Source organism: Taudactylus pleione, unplaced genomic scaffold (assembly GCF_031769625.1).
Source record: "Taudactylus pleione unplaced genomic scaffold, aTauple2 ptg000214l, whole genome shotgun sequence".
Lineage (NCBI taxonomy): Eukaryota > Metazoa > Chordata > Amphibia > Anura > Myobatrachidae > Taudactylus > Taudactylus pleione.
The window spans coordinates 8,868,911-8,891,275 of record NW_028284616.1 but is presented as its reverse complement, the minus strand read 5'-3'; the positions used below and the strand labels follow the sequence as shown (position 1 = coordinate 8,891,275).

General features: G+C 42.5%; 1 protein-coding gene across 1 annotated transcript in view; it reads right to left on the bottom strand.

The window, feature by feature from the left end:
- Positions 1 to 2,066: 2,066 nt before the first annotated feature.
- The window catches only part of SHC2 (SHC adaptor protein 2), a 68,656-nt gene continuing 48,357 nt past the window's right edge, over positions 2,067 to 22,365 (bottom strand). The window contains exons 11-13 of the mRNA XM_088478437.1: positions 9,572 to 9,867; positions 6,730 to 6,864; positions 2,067 to 5,839 (exon numbers count right to left, since the gene is read on the bottom strand). Of these exons, the coding sequence (XP_088334563.1) occupies positions 6,730 to 6,864; positions 9,572 to 9,867 (431 nt within the window). The 3' untranslated portion in view covers positions 2,067 to 5,839. The remainder of the gene's footprint in view (positions 5,840 to 6,729; positions 6,865 to 9,571; positions 9,868 to 22,365) is intronic.

Genomic DNA, 22,365 nt, shown 5'->3' with positions numbered 1-22,365 from the left:
GCTTCAGAAACCGGGAGATGAGTTATAATTTGCGGGGCTGCAGGAGACTCCATTAAAAATCGGGAGCCTCCCGCTAAAATCGGGAGGGTAGGCAAGCCTGAGTTACGGCTCTGATAAAGCCTGTGTACACGTCGGTCAGTTTAGACAGTTTTGACAGGCTGGAGTTGGACTCAGCCCCCACAAAGCAGGGACGGAGACTATTACTATGACTGAGCATGCGCAGAAAAAACAGAAGGTTTTGTTTTTGGAATCCTGAAAACAATGCTTTCTGCAACATCACAGGGACAGCGTGTTACCGCAACCGGTGCCCCTGCATACAGAAATGCTGAATAGCATCCATAAAATGTAATAATTGATAAAAAATTGTGACGATGTTGCTCGATAATATTCGGAGCAACATCATCACTGTTGCTGAATAGAGCCCTTAGTCACTTATTTAAAATTTAACACAGATTTTGTCACAATTTATTTGTTATTAAAATGTTTATATTATCGTTATCGTTACAATTTAGTCCTCAAAAAAAATGCTGTCGATGATTACTTTTAGCCACAATTTTCCACAACAAAATGAACACTTTTCTGTACACAAATTCTGTCGCTCATGCTTAGTCCAGTACTTTGGTGCGTAAACTAAAAAAAAATAATCAAGTTCTACAATCCAGGGCACTTCTTGCTGAATGCTATTTCCACTTACATTGCCACTAACCCTTGTTACCTGGTACCAGTGCACACTTCTTCACTGCTCTGTCATTTTTTGTCATTTGAGTCTCAGGCAGTGGCAGCTCCTACCCTCTTTGCATAGGGGGCTGCCCGTGCCGCAGTCCGAACTCGGAGCCTAAGGAGACAGTCATGACACCTGTATAATGGATCTGCAGGCGCAGGTGCCAGCGCAGACACACAAACACCAATGGGACCGGCTGCGTATGCGCACAACACTGGCTTCTAGGGACTGCATCAGCTGCAGCCCCTAGAAGCCAGGTAGGGCTGACTGTAAGGCAGAAGAGTGGCTTCCTATTGAAAGTGCTCTCTGTTAATCGCAGCCCGGACTTGCAGACCCAGGGGGAGAAAACACCTCCCCCTGGGACTGCCTGTCCTATGTGTGATTGGCAAGTAGTGCTTCCAATGAGAAGTCACAGCCAGTGAGACTCACTGGTGGTGGTGGATTGTACTGGGAGAGGGGGGAGGGGCTGCAACCCTGCAGCCCCTATGTACAATCTGCCACTGGTCTCAGGCCTTCTACTGCTTTGTCTCTATAATCACTTTAAAATGGTCTGAGACTTTACGTTAATCTCCTATTTAGTTTCTGTTGTCTTCATGCTATATGCTTGCTTTGTGGTTTCTTAAAAAATTTTTTTACTGATTTTCATTTAAACAGGTCTAATGTTTGTCTATGTTCCAGAATTACCCTGATTCATTATTAAAGAAAGACACCTAGGGGTTTATTTACTAAGCGTCGGATTCTAAAACCTGGCGCTTACGATCGTGTTTATACCTGAAATGTAAAAAGTCAAAGCTTTTACTAGTCGTGTTTTAGAACCCAATGCTTAGTAAATAAACCACCTAGGCTCACTGTCACATGTCACTGACCCCTATATTTCAGCATTAACCAGCGATTGTTGACATTTGCATTGTGTAGCCATGCAATCCACAGGGTCTCTGTCATTACTAGTGTTGAACAAAGATTTGTACGCTATCATTGCCTGGGTCATTTTGATATGTGCTGTCAGCCGATACAGGATGAAGTATGAAGACTAGACTAAAAAGCTTGGCTTACAGGTAAAGGGATAACTTGGGAGGAGAAGACGGACCAAGGGACACGAAAGAAGTATATTTTGGGCAACAAACATTCCCAGTAGTTGCCATACAATGCGAATACATTTATGGTACCTAGAGAGAAACAGCCCTTGATACTGCCATTGACTTGTGTTGCCATTCACAGTGGTCCATTTGCCCTAGTATACTGTTCACCAAATCACTCAGCACATTACATCACATGCAATGCGACACACATCCTGACACAAAATAGCACAACTGATGACTTTCATCACAGGTCATTTGTCTTATATATTTTTTAATTAAATTCATCAAGTAGAGATCAACTTTGTGTAATCCCCTACAACCCACAAAATCCCTCATTTGCCCCTTCCAGTATACCATTCCTTATGGTGCTCTCTTTCCCATTGTGTTCAGCACAGGTACTCAGACCATGGTCCCATCATTGTATTGCTGTATATACAACCACACTGAATGGTTAATGAAACAGTCTGAGAAATGTACAGAAACAGTGCACTGTATTATACAACTCCAACAAATGTATCCATAGGTCCAGATTAGTGTCACTCAGGAAAAATGTGTATTCTTTGAGTTACTACTTTCCAGCTTTTGTCTCGATTTGCTGATTTTCAGATTCCCCCTGACATAAGTAAGGAGCACATTCTGTCTTCATTTGTAAAAGATATAGTTCATTCCATAGGACTGAAGTCATCACAAGTCAGAAGAAGTGTTTCAGTCTCTGTTACTTGCTGCATTCAGCGTTCCATGACTTCTCCATAAAAGCCATTACATATACATGTCTGTGTAGTGTTTTGACGGTCACCTGGCTTATGGACGGAAAGCAGTAGGTGCAACAAATTTGTTCTTTACTTGTGCATTCTGATATGGAAAGCAATATCTATTTAAAACCTGTGAAATTACATTTTCTGCCATTGCCCATACAAAGAGTACTTATCCATCCCAAGAGGTCAGATAGCTCCAGGTGAGAGATAATTAGATTATCTGCTGATCTCCACTTCTCTGAGTCTATATGGCGTAACGGCCGGCCTAGTGGCTGACGACTGACACTTTCTGTGTTTTAACAACTGAAAATACTGAGTTAAACATTAGCCATTCTTGGGACTGCACCGATGCTTTATTATTTAACGCCGAATACTAATTTGATAAACTTATAAAATGCATCACAATATCATAGCAAATGGGACATTGGACCTCAGTCAGAGTCGGTCGTTGCGGCCGCATGGTCGTACGCCACCGATGTTCGCTAAACTGCGCATGCGTAAAGTTCGCAATGCGTGTGCGCAAACTAGCCACTACGATCAGAAATTTCTCTCTCCTTGAACACAGCCAGGTCGTTAGTTTGAATGACAGATTGAGGCGTTTGTGGGTGGTAACAGGGGAAGGTGCTTGAAAACGGGGGAGTGGAGATCCGAACGCAGGCGTGCCTAATTATGCGAACGGCGTTTTATGGGAGTGCATAATTAACAAAGTAGTGTCATGGCACACGTGACATGGGTGGTTTTTACACTGACATGATCGTAGAGCTTAAGAGAGGGTATGGTCAACCTTAAGCTCTACGACCAGTTCAGATGGTTCCCGATGGTCTCGATTAATCCTTATATGGCCGGAGATGACGTGTAATGCGTACGAGAAGGGGGCGTATTTTTTATCTTCCGGCCGCTTCCTCCCCTTGGTCGGGCACCTAACGATCCGAACTTAGGGACGCAACATGCGAGTGCATCATTTGCATATACGGCCCCTTTTCCCGTACGACCGTGCGGCCGCAACGACCGACTCTGAATGAGGTCCATTATCCCTGGTACAAATATTATCAGACGTGGTAGATTTTGCACTGTAAAGCAGGTCAACCATGCTTGGGAGCCACAAGGGTAAATCCTAAATGGGTGAATTTGGGTGTTAGGGTTTGCAGCAGGATGTTAGAAACTGAAAACAGACTGAGATAATTATGTATTAATGTTAAAATATAATTTATGCTTCTTTAATGCACATTATTTTATACAGTTAACATTGTTGCTCCAAGATGGGCTTACAATATATCACACTTGTTCTTCTGTAACATAAATGGTTAAATTGGGTCTTATAAAAACCAACAACAGTTTTATTTTTATGTTGTATTTACAGCTGCAATCCCACATTATTTGGGGGGGTCTGGGTTTAAAAAGCAAAGTTTGAACTTTTATAAGTTACAACATTGAGTACCAAGAAGCTGTCATTTTTCCAGGATGTCTTCTTCCTAATATCACTCCATCAGGAAAGTTATATGTCTGTCACTCAATAGTCTCTCATCTGGAAGTATTTGCCTTTCAGCACGGCCCCTCATGCACATTCATGAAGAGTGTAACCTGATCTCTGAGTCAGAAGAAATAAGAAAAATATGTCCTTTTGGCACTCCAATCTAAACCAACACAGCAGCTGTATCTAAAGGGTTGTCAGTCTTATATACTGACAGAAAAACCCCAGCAAGCAACAGCGCTAAGTGTGGTGAAAAATAAAAATACAAAAATGCTAAAAGAAAAATCTTAAATGGTCTAATTCATATAAACAGCAGATAACTGTTTTTTTTAAATAATCAACTTTAATTAAATAAAGCATAAAACACAATAATCAATAAATATGCATAAAAATAACCAATAATTGAATATATGCCAGAATCTCAATCTAAGTTAACTAGGGATGTGTTTCATTCATAAAATGCTTATAACCAACATCTGCTGCCACAGTTTTGCTGTTAGGGCATGCTAAAACTGTGGCAGGGCATGCTGGGATACATAGTGTCACTGCAGCTGGAGTGTCACATGTTGTCTAACCCAAATCTAAACCACATAAAATAAAATAACTCTTAATTAGGAGCTGCCTAATATCCCAAAATCAATCAAGGGAAGTACTTCATCCAGAATTCATTTGTAAGCTGTATGCTGATAAGACTGTGTATGTGGACAATAGGGAGTCCTATGTGCAGTGCCAAGATAAACACTGCGGTGAGGTTCAAAGGCAAAGATTTCATAAGCACCTTATATGATAGAATATAGCTGACCACCTTTTAATGTCCCACCCCCAGTTCCATGCTGCAATAGCTCGCTCTGTTATACGTAATCAGTTTTCAGGTATATATCTTCGTTTCATGTCTCCTCATTTATTATAGTTCCAGATTAGGATGTCATTTCTGTGGTTTAGAGGTTGGTTATGAGATTACATTTTGTGAATGATAGCTCACCTTGTGATTTTCTATCCCATATTCAATGTTGGATATTTTTATGCATACTAATTGTTTATTTATGGTATTTTCATTTATATTTTTTTTTATTTAATTTTTTTTTTTTTTTTTTAAGCAAATTTTATTTTATTTATATGCATTTAGCCATTTAGGATATTTTTTTTATATAATTTTTTCCAGTTAGTAAGGAAGCTCCTTGATGGTCATGTGATGATAGAAAAAAAGAGGGTTTAGACTTGCAGGGGTATTCAACTTATGTCCCTCCAGCTGCTGTGGTACTATACATCCCAGGATTCCTGCCACAATTTGAGCATGCCCTAAGAGCAAGACTGCGGCAATGCATGCTGGGATGTTCCCAGCAGTTGGAGGACCAAATGTGGAATACACCTGGTTTAGAGCTTTGTGCATGGCGAGAAGAGGGGAATTCCAAAGTTACCATAATCTTTACATCATCTGTCAGGTGACTGTAGTTCCAAGTATATGACACTTATAAATGATTAATATCAGCTTAAAGTAGATAACTAAGGAGACAAAACAATGTGTCTTATTACATGTAACCAGAGTTATTTATGTTATAAAAACACACATACTTCTATTATGGAATTGCAGCTTGAAAATTCAAATGATCTTCTTCCTGGTGTGCTCAACTGCTCCCTCTGGTGGTGAAGTAGTAAAACTATATTTAAATGACTAGATGTTTCAGGAGAATAGTACTCTGTGCCACTTATTGATTGATGTTACAATTTGTGGTTTTTCAATTTCTTGATCTGTTTTCTGGGAACCCCTCTGTGCCCCTTTCTTGATTAATATTCATCTCCTTGTGAGGTCACCCTGAACGATATAGAGCATATAGGTACATTACATAAAGTTAAGTTACTTATGAATGATGATCTCAAAATGACAGACAAAAAGGTTTCAAAATATTTTATCTTTATGGCCTGTCTGCCTCAGATTCCTTCATTTTATTTTATTTTTTTTTCAAATCACTGTCAGCTTAGAATACCCATACTTTTATAATACTGCAGATCTCTATATATGCAGTCAGTGTTCTGAGGGCCTGATTCAGCACGGATCGCACGGCTGCGTTCGCACGCACCTGTTAGCTGCGAAAATCTGCTAATGAATGCAATCGCACGGCAACCGCAGCACTATACCAAGACGCCCATCACCGTATAAAGCCTTCATCTTCCCATGGCATGCATCCGCAAGTCAGAAAAACATCGGTAACATCGAGTAACATCAGAACCATTCGCACAGCTGTGGTTGACCTGACCCTACCACGCAAACTACTAAACTTCCTGTCGCTATCTAGACCTCTGCCAGCGTATACAATCGCAGGAGCTTAATTATGCACGCCCCTGTAATGGCGTTCAAACGCAAAAACACGCCTGCATTTCTCTGACCACACCCCGTCACCACCCTCAAACGGTCACTTCCTTTCAATCACTGTGTGAAGACACTGTGCGAACGCAGCCGTGCGATCCTTGCTGAATCAGACCGAGTCCACTATTTCCAAAAATATCATTTTATCTTACAGCCTACCATTTTCTTTACTTTCCTATCCACAGAACATCCACAGAACTTTCTTGCAGCATACATCACATTGTTTTCTGAAAGTTTTGTTTCTTGAACTTATGCTTTTATTATGAATTTCCTCACACAATACAATCTTTGATAACTAGTCACTCACCATCTAGACCAGGATATATGTATTATCTTACCTAAGATGGTACTTTGCGTGCTATCACCTGCCTTAGATGCAGTTCACTCTCAGCTGCCACAATCGGCTGTTGGTTATGCAGATGATAGGAGATCAGGTGACTGATGCTCTCAAACAGTACATCTTTTGTCCTGACCTGAAAAAGACAGAGGGTAGTGCATACTTTGCTTTTTGCAGCTAATACGATTCACTTATATTTGTCACGGTGCAGTGGGAGGGACAGAGCTATGTATTAATGACATTTTTACTCCGGCTATTCTATCATTCTGATGTTTGATTGTGCTTTTTGTCTTATATGTGCAGCAGCTCTACCTTTTTTTTTTTTGGCGGATTCAAAAATTTAGTGGGCCCCAGGATCACATTGGTCACATTAGTGAGTACCCATGCCAACTAATATATAACTTGCAAATATATCCCAAATATAGATTATGTGGTCGATTCTGAGATGGGAGCAAAGCAAAAAAAAAAAAAAAAAATAGTAAGTGTGCATCTTGGTAACACCATGCTACACTGCAGCTGGTGCAGAAGTAACATGTGCAGAGAGAGTTAGATTTGGGAGGTCCAAACTGAAATCTAAATTACAGTGTAAAAATAAAACTGCCCAGCATGTGTGGGCTACATGCAAAAGCAGCCAGTATTTACCATGCATGCAAAAATAAAATAATAATAATAATTTTCACCGTTTGCATTGCAACATTATTTTCCAGGGGCAATGTTATTTGCATTTTTGCTTTGTTCCTAACTCAGATTCAGCCCCTATATTTACATTTATAGAATTTGGGCAGGAAACCTGGAACTGTATAGCTTGAACTAGGTTTAGCGGTTTGCATTAGTGCTTAAGCTAATGCAATGTGTAGGAACATTTTTAGGGCAGCTGTGTTGTGTTCCTTCCTTTTTTCCCTTCTGTACCCTATTACCTGTGTAAAACATAATAAATATCGATGGGCAGGATTAGACATTGCCTTGGATTACCGTTACTGTTATAAGTCTAGAATAATTTTACATAAATTTTTCCTTTAGCATCTCTAGGATTCTGTTTAATATTCTGTCCTATCCAGGCTCCATTGGTACAAGAGAAAACCAAAAAGTAGAACGGCTCCAGTAACTAGGGCTTAAAAAATATGGGCACCCATGTGCTACTAGTATGCTGCTTTAATTAAAACAATCTCTATATAAGCATAGTGCCTGAGTGACAAGTTCCAAATCACACAGCTATATCCTTATTTCATAAAGAACCTGTAGAGCAGGGGTGTCAACAGTGGCGTAACTAGGGTATTTGGAGCCCAGGGCAAGATGAAAAACAGAGCCCCCCTCCCCTATGTGCGCGTGCTGAAAAGTGGGCATGGCCACATTCCACAAGGGGCGTGGCCACTGAGAAATGGGGGCTTGTCAACATGACACCCCCCGTTGTTCTCGTCACTCTGGGAACATTGCTTTCCATTCCATATGCACCTTAATGCCCCCAGTAGTATTGCCTCTCTTGAAATGCCCACTGTAGTAGTGCCCCTTATGCAATGTCTCCAGTAGCAGTGCCCCAGTAGTGCCCCTTATACAGTGCCCCCAGTAGTGCATCCTTAAACAGTGCCCCCAGTAGTGTCTTTTATATAGTGCCTCCAGTAGTGCCCCTTATGCAGTGCCCCCAGTAGTGGTCCCCCTTATACAGTGCCGCCAGTAGTGCCCCTTATACAGTGCCCCCAGTAGTGGTCCCCCTTATGCAGTGCACCCAGAAGTGCCCCTGATACAGTGCCCCCAGTAGTGTTCTCCCCATGCAGTGCCCCTTATACAGTGTCCCCAGTAGTGTTCCCCCTATGCAGTGCCCCCAGTAGTGGTCTCCCCTATGCAGTGCCCCCAGTGGTGGTCCTCCTTATGCAGTGTCTTTTATACAGTGCCCCCCTATGCAGTGCCCCAGTAGTGGACCCCCTATGCAGTGCCCCCCCCAGTAGTGGTCCCTCTTATGCAGTGCCCCCAGTAGTGGTCCCTCTTTTGCAGGCCTCTAGTAGTGCCCCTTATATAGTACCCCCAGCATACAGTGCCCCCAGTAGTTCCCCCTCTTCTTATGCACGCCCCCAATAGTGCCCCTTGTACAGTGCCCCCAGTAGTGGTCCCCCCTATGCAGTGCCCCAGTAGTGTTTCCTCCTATGTAGTGCCCCCAGTAGTGATACAGTGCCCCCAACCAGTAGTGCCACTTACATATATAACACAACAAACATACACACACAAAACACCTGAATCCCTGTTCCTGCCGCACCCGCCACCGTCCGTGCCTCCTTCCTCCCACTCGGTACTATGGGAGAGGCGTCATGACGTCTCTCCCATCACCCACTGCAAGAGCCGGAAGGAGCTCATGAGCTCCAGCCCGGCTCTGGCAGTGGGCGCAGCAGGCAATGAGAGTCTGTCTGACTCTCATTGGCTGCTGAAACACACACACCGCCGCCCGGTAGTACGTGTGTACTACCCAGCGCCGGCAGCGGTGTGTGTGTTACTGTGTAGTGCCCTAACTGCGCGCTACACTGACTTTACCAGACCTGGACCACGGACGGTGATGGCCTCCCCAAAAAATTAAAAATAAACACCGCCGGTTCGACGGCGCCCAGGGCACGAGCCCCAGCTGACCTGCCCTGGTTACGCCACTGGCTGTCAAACTAGCATACCTCCATCTGCAGTGGAACTACACATCCCACCATACACTGCAACAGTTTTGCTATTAGGGCATGCTAAAACTGTGGCAGGGCATGCTGGGATATGTAGGTCCACAGCAGCTTGAGGACCTCAAGTTTGACACCCCTGCTGTAGAGTGTTGCATTATGATACATCGATGAAGTGTCATCATGACACTTTCTTACCACTCCTTCAGGGTCCACTAAGAGAAGATGCTTGGGTTGCCCTCTGTGCATGCCTGTCAAGACATATTGGCCTGGGTTGGTGATGCTATCCCTCACCAGGAAGTCACCATCTCTCTGCAGGAGCTTCTCTGCTTCCCTTCTGCTCATTTTTCCCTGATACCATGGCTCTCTTTTGAGTTGCTCTTCCGTTGGGGCAACAGGTGCTCTCCTAGTGGGTGGACTTGGCCACTGATCTTCCAACTTTTGGGCCTCAGAGAGGCCAGACTCGTGGAGTTTTAGAGCATCTTCAAATGGTCCTGGTAAAAAAAAAGAAAACGATATTATATTTTCTTTTTGACTGTAGAATTGACTTAATTTATTTAATTTGACTTTACTCTTATCTACAGTTACATAAAATATATTTTAATATATTTAACTAGTTGTACAAGCAAAATTAAATTACATGAATGAGGTATATATATAGTAGAATTATCAAGTGCAATGGGTAAAACAAAGAACAAAAAAATCATGTACGATTAAAATACAGGCCATTCCATTGCTCTATGTCCAAGAAATAAATAACTGCATAGATGATATGCACAGTAGGCTTACTGTTGTCATAAGTTATCAAAGGATCCCCTGCTTGGTCCTAACCCATAGTGACACCTAAAATACTCAAAACAAACTCCAGCAAGAACATTTATTTTATTTCCCTTTATAACCTAAATTCAAACCAGATATTGTGTAGTGTTATGTGTTTGCAGAATATTATACCTAAAGTATTCATTTAAACTCATCAATAGGCACCTATAACAAGACTTACTGGTGGACCTTTCATAACCCAAACCAGCACTGAGGCACAGTATATTAATAAAATAATTGCACCTAGACAAACCATGTTGCATTTCAAGGGGTGCAAATACATTTAATATACTTGCATGCAGGGTAAATACTGGCTGTTGTTGCATGTAGCGCACAAATGTCTGACAGCTTTACATTTACATATTTATGTAATTTAGAGTTTGGACGCACCCCTCTCACATCTAAGTCTCTCTGCCCATTTCACATCTGCCCCACCTGCAGTGCAGTATGATATTGCCAAGGTGCAAAGTTACTTGCTATTTTTTCTTTACTTTCTCTAACTCAGAATTAGGCCCAAAAGGTGCAGAACAAAAGCCGTTAAGACTTCACGGCTGTGGTGCCAGTTTTTATCCCAACATACATGAGTACATTTTTGCACAACAAAATAGGTGCATCTGAGTTCTACCTTATGGGAGATGTGCGCGGATTTCCGTGTTTTGGTTTTGGCAAAACCATCCTCAAATGTTATCGCTTTGGCAAAACTACCCTCAAGTGTTGTGGTTTGGATTCGGTTTTGGATCTTTTTAAAACTGATAAAACAGCTAAAACAATATAATTTGGACCTGTTTACATGCAATCGAAAACCGACATTTTGTTTTAAATCCAAGTTCCGAACCTACAGCGGACCTTAGAAGGGACTCTGGGCCTGATTCTGACCCGCTCGCGCGCGCTGAGCGCTCGCAAGAGGGTCGATGGTGCCCAAATGCGCATGCGCACGACGGAGGCGGCTCCGTCGTGCGCATGTGCGAGACCCGAATAATGACGGCAAAGCCGTCGTTAAGGGTCTCGCACCAAAGGGGGCGCGCTGTCGATGGTGATTGACAGCACGCCCCCTTTGGTGGGCGTGCCGGGGGCATGGCTGCCCAGACGGAGGCGTTCCCAAGGCGTTCACAGCTCTGAATCAGGGCCTCTGTTCTACTTGAGACCTGAAATGTGATCTGAACCGGGAACCAATTAGACTCAGAACAACAAAGTTTGGAAAACCGATCCGCACATCTTTACTTGTATTTGCAATGCACCTAAACAGAACATTTATTATTGCTGACCAGATATAAAAATGAGTTTTAAGGATTACAGAAAGATAGCACTTACTTGAAGGAAGTTTGCAGCAAGCTAGGGAGCTCATTCAGACCAGCTTGCTAGTTGCGGCCGCTCGCTCCCAGCGTATTTAAATTTTGCAAAGTGACGTCAGTGGAGCCACTCGCTTGGCAAGGCATAAGCACGCCCACTATGTCTATGAACGATCACTTTGTGTTTATAGACGCCCACCAGCCTGTCTTTAGCCGCCCACTACCGTACGTCATCTCCAGGAAGTATATACAACCATCGGTACATCGGGTTCTATCGGATCTGACTGTAGCGCTTGCGGTTGACTCTACCTTACCGCAAGCACTGTGAGCACTTATAATTCAACCAGGAGACATGTACTAGGACGTTGCCTGTTAATTATGTACGCCCAAGAAACGCAGTGAAAACACTCTGGCACGCCTGCGTCCGCAACTCCACTCCCGTTACTACTGCCCTGCCCTGTTACCACCCACAAATGACCTCTCCTGCCACTCATTCCGCTGGGCTGTCTTTGCAGGGCAAGCGAGAAAAATCTGATCTCTCGTACTAGTTTGCGCACTGCGAACAACACGCATGTGCACATTAGCGAACATCGGCTGCAACGAGCGGCCGCTTGCTAGCGAGCGGGTCTGAATCATATCCTAAATCCACTATTTTCAACTACTTTCTTTGCTTATTGAAACACTTGACATGTGAAATAAAGGCTGCCCAAAATCTATTTAATTGGGTTTGAAAAACCAGAAGTGATTGTAGGTCATCCTTTTGTAGCTGGGTGAAAACTGGGGGGTTAGTGGGTCCACACACTTGCACACCTGCCTATGATGCTATTTTAAGTAGATTTAGAAAATGAATATGCCACTTTTGTGTTACAGAACCAGCAGAGCCCTGGGAAAAAAATGGCTGCATGGGGTTACAGCTGGGGGAGGAGGCTCTGCAGAGCCAGTTATTACTAGGTGATAGCACTGCTTTAAGCCGAATTTACCCTTTTGCAAACAATGTTACCCAAGAAATTAGCTTTATTGACATGTGAAAGTACTTGAACTTGTGAACTTTGTAATTGTACATTAATGTACTGCATTGGGGAAAAACAACACTTTTTTTCCCCAATGCAAATTTGTCCTGCACAGTCATATTGTCTAATATGAAACATGATTGTAGTTAATGTATTTAGTAATGTTTTTTGATGTTATCAATAAGTAAACTGATGCCATCTATGATGTAATGAGTAATCAGAATATTCTTGTGTTGCATTAAGATTTGAGCAGGCGAAGGATTTAGAAACTAATATCTGCACGCAAATTGGCTTATTTAATAAAGTAGCAGAAGTAGAATGTATGCGTTGTAACCCATGGTTACCTGTTCTTATTAGTATAACTACAAAAGACTGCCTAAAGCTGATGTCTGATTGGTTGCTATGGTTAAAGCACAACATCTATTATGTGCAGTATGTTATTAATGAAGCACCAATGTATAAAAAACAAACAAACACAGCCAAACTACAAATATTCCATTAATGAACCTTGGCAAAGTAAAATACCCTGATGCACTCAAATGATCATTCCTGTCTGATGTTGCCTGTTTTATTTAATCTCTTATCAATTATTAATATAGCGCCTACATATTTCACAGTACGTTACAGTGATTATTTAATCGCTCGCATCCGTGTGGAGCTTACAATCTATGTTTCCTACAATATGGACGTACACTAGGGTTAATTTTGTCACAAGGCAATTAATGTATTTTTAGGAGTGTAGGAGGAAACCGGATGCTCGGCTGAGCAAATATTCGCCATATACGGTACCCTTAGCATGACAAGTTTTCCTGCACACCTCTATGGGCTGCGAGGTAAAACATGCAATGTTGCTAGTCATGTTGTGCTGTTCTGAAACAGTACATTGTGGCCATTGAGCAGAATTGATTTAGGGCAAATTTATATTTATATCTTTCATTTCTGTTGTTTACAATCCTTCAGTCAAGAAGTATTGGACATCAACTATAGTGGTCTTATTGGCCCAATGGGCTCAGGTTGCAACTATCACGTGCACCCTACACATACAGTCAGGTCCATAAATATTGGGACATTGACAGAATTTTCAGATTTTGGCCTCTATTCATCACCGCAATGGTTTTGAAATGAAACAAACAAGATGTGCTTTAACTGCAGACTTTCAGATTTAATTTGAGGGTAATTACATCCAAATCGGGTGAACGGTGTACGAATTACAACAGTTTCAATATGTGCCTCCCACTTTTTAAGGGGCCAAAAGTAATGGGACTATCAACTCAAAAGCTATTTTATGGACAGGTGTGGGCTATTCCCTTGTTATTTCATTATCAATTAAGCAAGTAAAAGGTCTGGAGTTGATTCTAGGTGTGAGATTTGCATTTGAAATCAGTTGCTGTCAACTCTCAATATGAGATCCAAAGAGCTGTCACTATCAGTGAAGCAAGCCATCATTAGGCTGAAAAATCAAAACACACCCATCAGAGAGATAGCAAAAACATTAGGTGTGGCCAAATCAACTGTTTGGAACATTCTTAAAAAGAAAGAATGCATCGGAGAGCTCAGCAACACCAAAAGACCCGGAAGACCACGGAAAACAACTGTGGTGGATGACAAAATAATTATTTCCCTGGTAAAGTAAAACCCCTTCACAACAGTTGGCCAAATCAAGAACCCTCTCCAGGAGGTAGATGTATATGTGTCAAAGTCAACAATCAAGAGAAGACTTCACAAGAGTGAATATAGAGGGTTCACCACAAGATGCAAACCATTGGTGAGCCACAAAAATAGGAAGACCAAATTAGAGTTTGCCAAACAACATCTAAAAAAGCCATTACAGTTCTGGAACAACATCCTATGGACAGATGAGACAAAGATCAACTTGTAACAGAGTGATGGGAAGAGAAGAGTATGGAGAAGGAAAGAAACTGCTCATGATCCAAAACATACCACCTCATCAGTGAAGCATGGTGGTGGTAGTGTCATGGTGTGGGCATGTATGGCTGCCAATGGAACTGGTTCCCTTGTATTTATTGATGATGTGACTGCTGACAAAAACAGCAGAATGAATTCTGAAGTGTTTCGGGCAATATTATATGCTCATATTCAGTCAAATGCTTCAGAACTTATTGGACGGCTCTTCACAGTGCAGATGGACAATGACCCAAAGCATACTGCAAAAGCAACCAAAGAGTTTTTTAAGGCTAAAAAGTGGAATGTTATGCAATGGCCAAGTCAATCCTCTGACCTGAATCCGATTGAGCATGCATTTCACTTGATGAAGACAAAACTGAAGGGAAAATGCCCCAAGAACAAGCAGCAACTGAAGACATTTGCAGTAGAGACCTGGCAGACCATCACCAGGGATGAAACCCAGCGTCTGGTGATGTCTATGCGTTTCAGACTTCAGGCTGTAATTGCCTGCAAAGGATTTGCAACAAAGTATTAAAAAGTGAAAGTTAGATTTAGGATTGTTTAGTTTGTCCCATTACTTTTGGCCCCTTAAAAAGTGGGAGGCACATATAGACACCGTTGTAATTCCTACACCGTTCACCTGATTTGCATGTAATTACCCTCAAATTAAATCTGAAAGTCTGCAGTTAAATCACATCTTGTTTGTTTCATTTCAAAGCCATTGTGGTGGTGAATAGAGGCCAAAATATGAAAATTCTGTCAATGTCCCAATATTTATGGACCTGACTGTATGTATTGAAACACATTATCCTATTTGACACATTGAACCCTAAAAGCTTAAACATAGACAATGCAATCAGATCTATCATATGCAACTGAATAACATACCACACACCAGAGAGTTAAATAATATGCATTAGTAAACCTTTAAATGCCTCTCGGACATGTACATAAAGACATCAAGCATGTGGACATCCATATGATGTTATTAGATGATAATTTGCCCTCTTGTTACATATATCACCAGAGATATAATTATTAAACGTTAGCAGACATCTGTATCTCTTGGACCTGTACATAGCGACACCCAGTACGTGGACATCCATATGATGTTACCAGATGAGAATCTGCCCTTCTATATAACAGGGCAAACTTAAATAAAAATAAAAAAAAATTCAATAAATAAGATAGTTTAGTATGTTCATTGCCACATCAAAAATGTCTGCCAAGTACAATACAAAATAATTAGTGGAGCACACTGCCACCTCCAAGATGGCAGCTTAACTTGTAACATGCCAAATAGATGAATACCAAGTAAATACAAAGATCAACACACAATTCCATGTTTAAGATAGTTGTGGCTAACTCATCAGCCACAACCAAGATGGCCGTTTAACCCCTAACATGCCAAACTGGAACAATAATACCCACGTTGTAACAGCACACACTGAGTGACAGCCGTATGCACCAATCAACGCAGCTCTTTTACTGCCCAATAGGAGAACACGTAACATCTAGCAGGGCTAATAAAAGAGCCCCAGAGACATAGTTCTCCTTCCACACATCCCCAGGGAAAGGCCCAAGGGCCGAAACGCGTTGGCATTGACACCCACCAGAGCAACGCTATATCATATCTATTAAGGACCGTCAGCTGCAGGCAGCCCAGCATCGAGGAAGCTAGGACTCGTGAGACAGGACTTGCGGTCACGTGATTGGGACCCGGCAGCGATCAGGAACAGATGGCGGGACTAATTAGGGACCAGAGGGAGGTCACAACATCTAGAGCCAGGCACCTCCACAGCTAGATGCCCCAAGGTGAATCTTAACAAGGTGATCTGCGGGGAGCACCACAGTGGTAGAGGTAGCCACACGAGTTAGGTGTACAATAAGACCGGGCTGAAACAACCGGACCCCCACCAGAACCAACATTAAAGAAAGAAGAGGTGCACCACAAAGCCAAGGAAAGCAGGACACCGCTCAACTAAGGAAGTGAAGGTAACTCGCACGGACAGACTTTAACACACAGGTGTTAGTCAGAGAGACTTCTATTAAGCAGAACTTTACCTACCACCTATCAATGTTATCTCATATCGCATTGGGTAGTAGTGTACACGAAGACTTTTTTATAGAATTACCATCACAACTAACTGTGTTGACATGTTTACATGAGAACACAAGTTGGCTGTTAATGTGTATACCCTGATTCATTATACTCACTTCACCCACATTTTTGTAATTAAAAGTGTGTTGATATAATTTCACAACCTGTATTTATTTATTATTTAGTCATGACACAGAAGAGGTAGAGCGCAGGGTTACCTTTCTATTTCATTCAATTAAGGTTAGGGCGACCTATCTATTATTTGCAGCACACCCCGAACACTTTAGTCCGTTCCAGTGCGCAGGGCCCCCCACCATCAATATCACATGCACCAGGTCTCACTAAGCGATAGATCACTGGTCAAGGCTAAAGAGCAGGGAAGCAATCAGTTTCACACAAGTTGTCTCTCCAGTACAGTGCAGCCTATGAGAAAAATGCATTTCCTTAAAAGGTTGTTGAATATTTGGGTTAATAGGCAGCGTTCCTGACTGTGAGAACATAGGCCATGCCAGTGCTGAAAGAGATACCTCCTGTGGCAAGGGATGGTGAGGGAGAGATAAGTGCACGTTCAACAGACAAAGGGCAAACAGACAAAAGAGTAGAAACCAGTGATGAAGCAGTGGAGAGCAGTCCCAGATTTGTCCCCAAACACTGCTGGCTGTTAGATAAGCGGCTGATTGTATACACACACTGAAGTGATTTCTACAGCGGAGACCAGGAACATAACTGTACAGAATAAATAATGATTGTTACATCTGTGACATTGTGACATTGACTAAATCCTCTCAATGTTTTAAATAAATGTATTTTTTGCAATATAGGCTTCCATATTAGGTGCACACTGTACACAATACTTTTTTACTATGAGTAGTAAACTTGACTGATAAATCAATACCAGGTTTGAAGCTTTTGTTCCATAGACCTGGCAGTACTCAAAGTGCTTATACCACCTGGTATGCTTCACCCAAGCAGCCTCCAACTTTCACACGTGTGTGGCAGAATCACAAAGAACCAGCTTTAGTCCTGTGTGCTGATTGGCCACTCCTCCCGATTAAGTCAGACACCGGTATGGCCAAATTGAACATGGATCCAGTCATTCAGTTCTCGGTTCAAAAAAACTGGATCTGAGTATGGTCACAGGCTATGGGACACAGCTCCTGCAGCCCCACAATGAATGCACACGCTGTGAATTTGCAGCCATCATCCAACAGCATATTTTGAAAATTGTGATCAACATTTATTGGAATTAATTTAAGTGATGCACTGTCTTCATGCAGGCATTCAAGGGACACTAACAATCAAGTGCCCAACGCAGGAAGAGAAGGACACTGCTCTATACCAAAGTGAAAAGCTGGTCCCAGAAGCCTACAGGAAAAGAAGCCAGGTAAAGTGAAAAAATGTCACCTACCTTTCCCTCACTTCTAGGGAGCGAGTGCGGTGCATGCGCACGCAGGTCACCTTCACGTGCGCGGTCATCTGTGAGCCGCTTCCCACTCCCTAGCTAAACTTTTACCTCAGCACTGCAGGGATAGAGGATTCTGTATCTGTCTCTATCACAGACACCCTCCATTTGTCCCCATCTATCAGCATCATCTCCAGACAGTCTGAATAGGGGCTGTTATCAGATAATAATGATAATTCCTCCTCAGAGCAAGTAGCATTTAGAAAAAAGTTTTGTCCCTGTCAGTTCTGTGGACAGCAGGGACAGTTCAAAGACTGAGGACGTGCTCCACAGTGTTCAGTCTCACTCTCCTCTTGCATTTCCAGATACCTCTAAAAGTAAACATTTTGACTAAGTTTTCCACAGAGATGCCAGCTCAGGGAAAAACATCTCATTTCCTGGTATTGCCCATAGCTGGAATACATCCATGGTGTGCAGCAAACCATCATCTACTGTCCATGTCCGGCACATTTTTTCTGCCACTGACCAGCAGTAATCACTGACCAGTTCCCATAGGGGGTCCACAATGCAGCATTCAGTACCTCACACTCATAACCACAATGAAGCTAGTTTTACTTCTATTGATTAGGAATCTGAGGAGGTCACCACAACCTCTGCATCCTCTAAAAGTGGTGAGTATAGTGAACTGCAGAAGGCCAGAGTGGCATTGGCGGGTAGAATTATACACCTTCCATTGGGCATTAGATGAAAACTCAGAGGTTTACCAGTTTGCCCAATTAACATTCAGAATCACTATCATAAAAGAGGATGCAATGGTTCTCTGTAAGCAAACTGCTATACCTTACATTTCTGCCCTCTTTGCCCCAGACATTGATCTATCACTTAGGTTACTCATTGGGGATAGCTCCCAGATTGACACTACAGACAAGCTTTTGAAAAAACAATACAGATTAAGGTTTCTGATGCAGCGGGTCCCTGCATATTTGTCCAAGACAAGTCCGAAAAAGTGTCTCCTTAGTGGCCTCCTAGTCCATTCTTCTTAAAGCTATAAGCAGAGCCACTTTAATGTCTTACTAACTATCTTTCTGGAGCAGATCTAACTTAGGGCCTCATTCACTATGGATCGCAATTCTGCTTAAACGCATGCACCGCAGTTGCTAATATCAGCGGTGCTATATAAATGCAAAAAACAACAAACAGATGATTTATAATGAAATGAGCGCGCCAATCCAATGGTGCTGCAGGAAATGCTTGGGTGGCCACACCCTATAAACCTCAATAAATACAGTACTTGCAGTTCCCACGCTCCTCTGGAGTAAATGTCAGATTTAGGAAAAGTTAATTAATGAGAAAGTTTCTCCGGAATGGATTCCTATACTGTTCCTTTTCAAACGATTCAACCAGTGAATATGCCAAAATTCCTCAAAAAAATAATAAAAAGTAGTATATAGTGAAGTACAGTTTATTCAAAACATAAAAACATCCATAAAACTCATAAAGGTAGCTTCGTACCAGATATATAGGGGTGTAGGACAATACACACCCAAGACAGCATGTGCAGGGATATAAACAGTCACCTCCCGGGATGGGTTCGTGTGGTCCCCCTGGTGTCTATATGGCAGTGGTTCGTCCTCTAGACCCTATTCCTGGTGTTCTCAATGCAGCTCCTTTCTCTCCAACGTGTTTCTGCTCATATAGAGCCTTTTTCAAGGTGTATGTTAGCCACCATATACTACTTCCTTAAATACCCTAAGGTGTCTCCCCATTGGTCCATCTCTCAATAATCCTAATCTACTCCCATAGGGGCACAATCACCAACTATAGTCCAACTATGTCTCACCTCCTGAAATGAGATTTCATCATTCTCCCCAGATCTACTATGTAATTGCCATCCAAATGTAATTTAGCGGTTTGTGTTCCATTAACTGGAACGCATACCACTTCCGGCGGGCTTACTCTAGCATTCACATTGTGATCGCAGTCAGACATAAGGACGCCCACTTCCCCATACTGACATCCGTATACTTACTTACAACATAGCGAAACAATTGGTAACATCGGACCCCATATGCACACTTGTACAACCCTGACCTTACTCAGAAATTGCTACCAGCCACATACGCTATCAGTGCTATGGCTGCTTATGGCCACGCAGTGGATCATTTATGTACGACCCTGCAATGGCGTAATGCACTAGCATGCCTGTGTTCACCCGACCACCCCACTGTCACCACCCACAAACAGCACTTCCTGTCAATAACGCTGTCATTGGTCTGCATGTCCTCTGCAATCGCAGTTCCCGACGCAATTGCTAGTTCGCGCACACACACTGCGATGCATATGCATGCGCAGTACGCAACAGTTGACCAATTGCGTGCGTATAAGCAACTGCGTTCCTTGCTGAATCAGGCCCTTAGCTCCTAGGCAAATAGATGGCCCGAAACTAATAGAAGCAGACCTAGTTAAGATTCGTTATAGAGCCCAGATATACGTTTTGGGTGTTAGGGGGTCACCAGTTCTCTAGAAGACTCTTTTCACAAAAGGGTAAATCCTTGATATCCAGTGGTTTGACCTGAGATCACAGAGGCTCCTATAGGACATGGGTCACAAAAGGTACAGTGTCCTCCAACAGGAACCCCTCCAGGAGAGATAGAGGTTACAGTAATTACTATTCAGGTAACTTCTCACCTTGGCCTCACTCAAGCAATAGCAACCAGTAGGCAGATTACCACAGATATGTGGCTTTTAAAGATTGTAGAAAAGGGGGTGTCCCTACCTCTTGCCCGTTTTCCACACCAGAGGTTCCTCTAATCAAAAACTTGCAGTCCTCTAATAGACAATATATTGTCCAGAGCTAGCGCTATTCCAGTGTACGAGAGAATTAACAGATGTAACTAAGACAGGTTGGACTAGTCACCTCTTTCCAGTGCAAAAGCAAGATGGCTTGTTAGTATTCGGCGTGTGCAAAGACCGGATGAAGGTGCACAGTAAAGGTTTATTTATATTCAGCCCATGTAAAGACAGCAGAATACCGAGCCCTAATTCTGGAGCCCTAACACAATCTCAATACAGTCAATGGCATACAGGCAGGACAAACTATACAATATTGGGTCAGAAGCAGGCAGCAGACAAACATAATCCAAGTTCCAGGCTAAGATCATGGTACAGGCTGCAAACAAACGAAATCGAGAATCCAGGCAGTGGACAGCGACAGGCAGCAAGGAAATATCCAGGAGACGAAGCCAAAGGTCAGAACCAGAACAGCAAACAATAGAAATATAACCACTGGCAGCAACAGACACAGGAGACTTCAATGACCATCAACAGACTATGGGTTAAATGTAATAGCCTCCAAACTTCCGATGCTATGGGGATTTATGCGAGTCGCCTTATATATTTAAAGTGACAATCCTTTTAAAGGAGAAGAGGAAGAGGCTCCCAAAGTTGGGACCCACCCCTACCTATCAGCAAGGACCAACAGACGGAGGTGACAGACCTGTCACAAGAGGAAGAGCTCAAAATATCAACCTATCCCAAGAGATCTTATCACCAGCACAAACCACTTTACTGAAGAAGGGACTGTCTTTTTCCACCGTGACTAGTTTTAATCGGTTTCTATGGGAGAAAGACTTGCATTTATTTGGGAGACAACTACTCCTGACTAAATTTTTCATTAATCAGAAGAGGAACAAAGAGATGAACAACCCCATCCCTCCCCATGTAGATTAGCTTCCAAAATAAATTCTACCTGCAAACAAGGGGAACGCCCATGGAATCTACATGCGCTCCCACATATGCCAACTTATTTCTAGGCTAGTGGGAGCGGGAGGTGGTCTTCGAAATGAATGATAAATACACACAGCACATGATACAATGGCTATGATGCATCGATGATGTTTTTGTCATCTGGGGAGGTAGTAATTCATGGAGATTCTGAATACTAATCAATTGAATTTGAGATTTACATGGGAAATAAGCAATGTAAGTATTTTTTCTTGGACCTGAAAATAAGCAAAGAAGGCAATGGCAAAATCACTACCAATCTTTTCAAGAAATCAACGGCAACTAACAGCCTCTTACATGAAGAAAGTTGTCACTTCCCACCAACCATATCCAATCTTCCCAAGGGAGAATGTCTACGTTTAAGGCGAAATTGCTCGAATGAAATAGACTTTACTAAACGATGTGAGGATCTTTCTTTAAGATTACGCAAAAGGGCTACAGTAATTGATCAATTAAAAAGGCAAGATATAATGTATCCAAGATTTATAGAGATACTCTTATCTTTCCCAAAGAGGAACACAAAGAGATCAGGTTTGTGGGAGATTACTGTAGGGAGTGGAAAGAACTGAAACGAATCATACAGAAACATTGTCCGGTTCTCCTTTTGGATACGGATCTGAGGACACACCTCAAGGTAGAGGTCTCTATGAGTTGGAGGAGAGCCAGAAATTTGGGGGATCTTC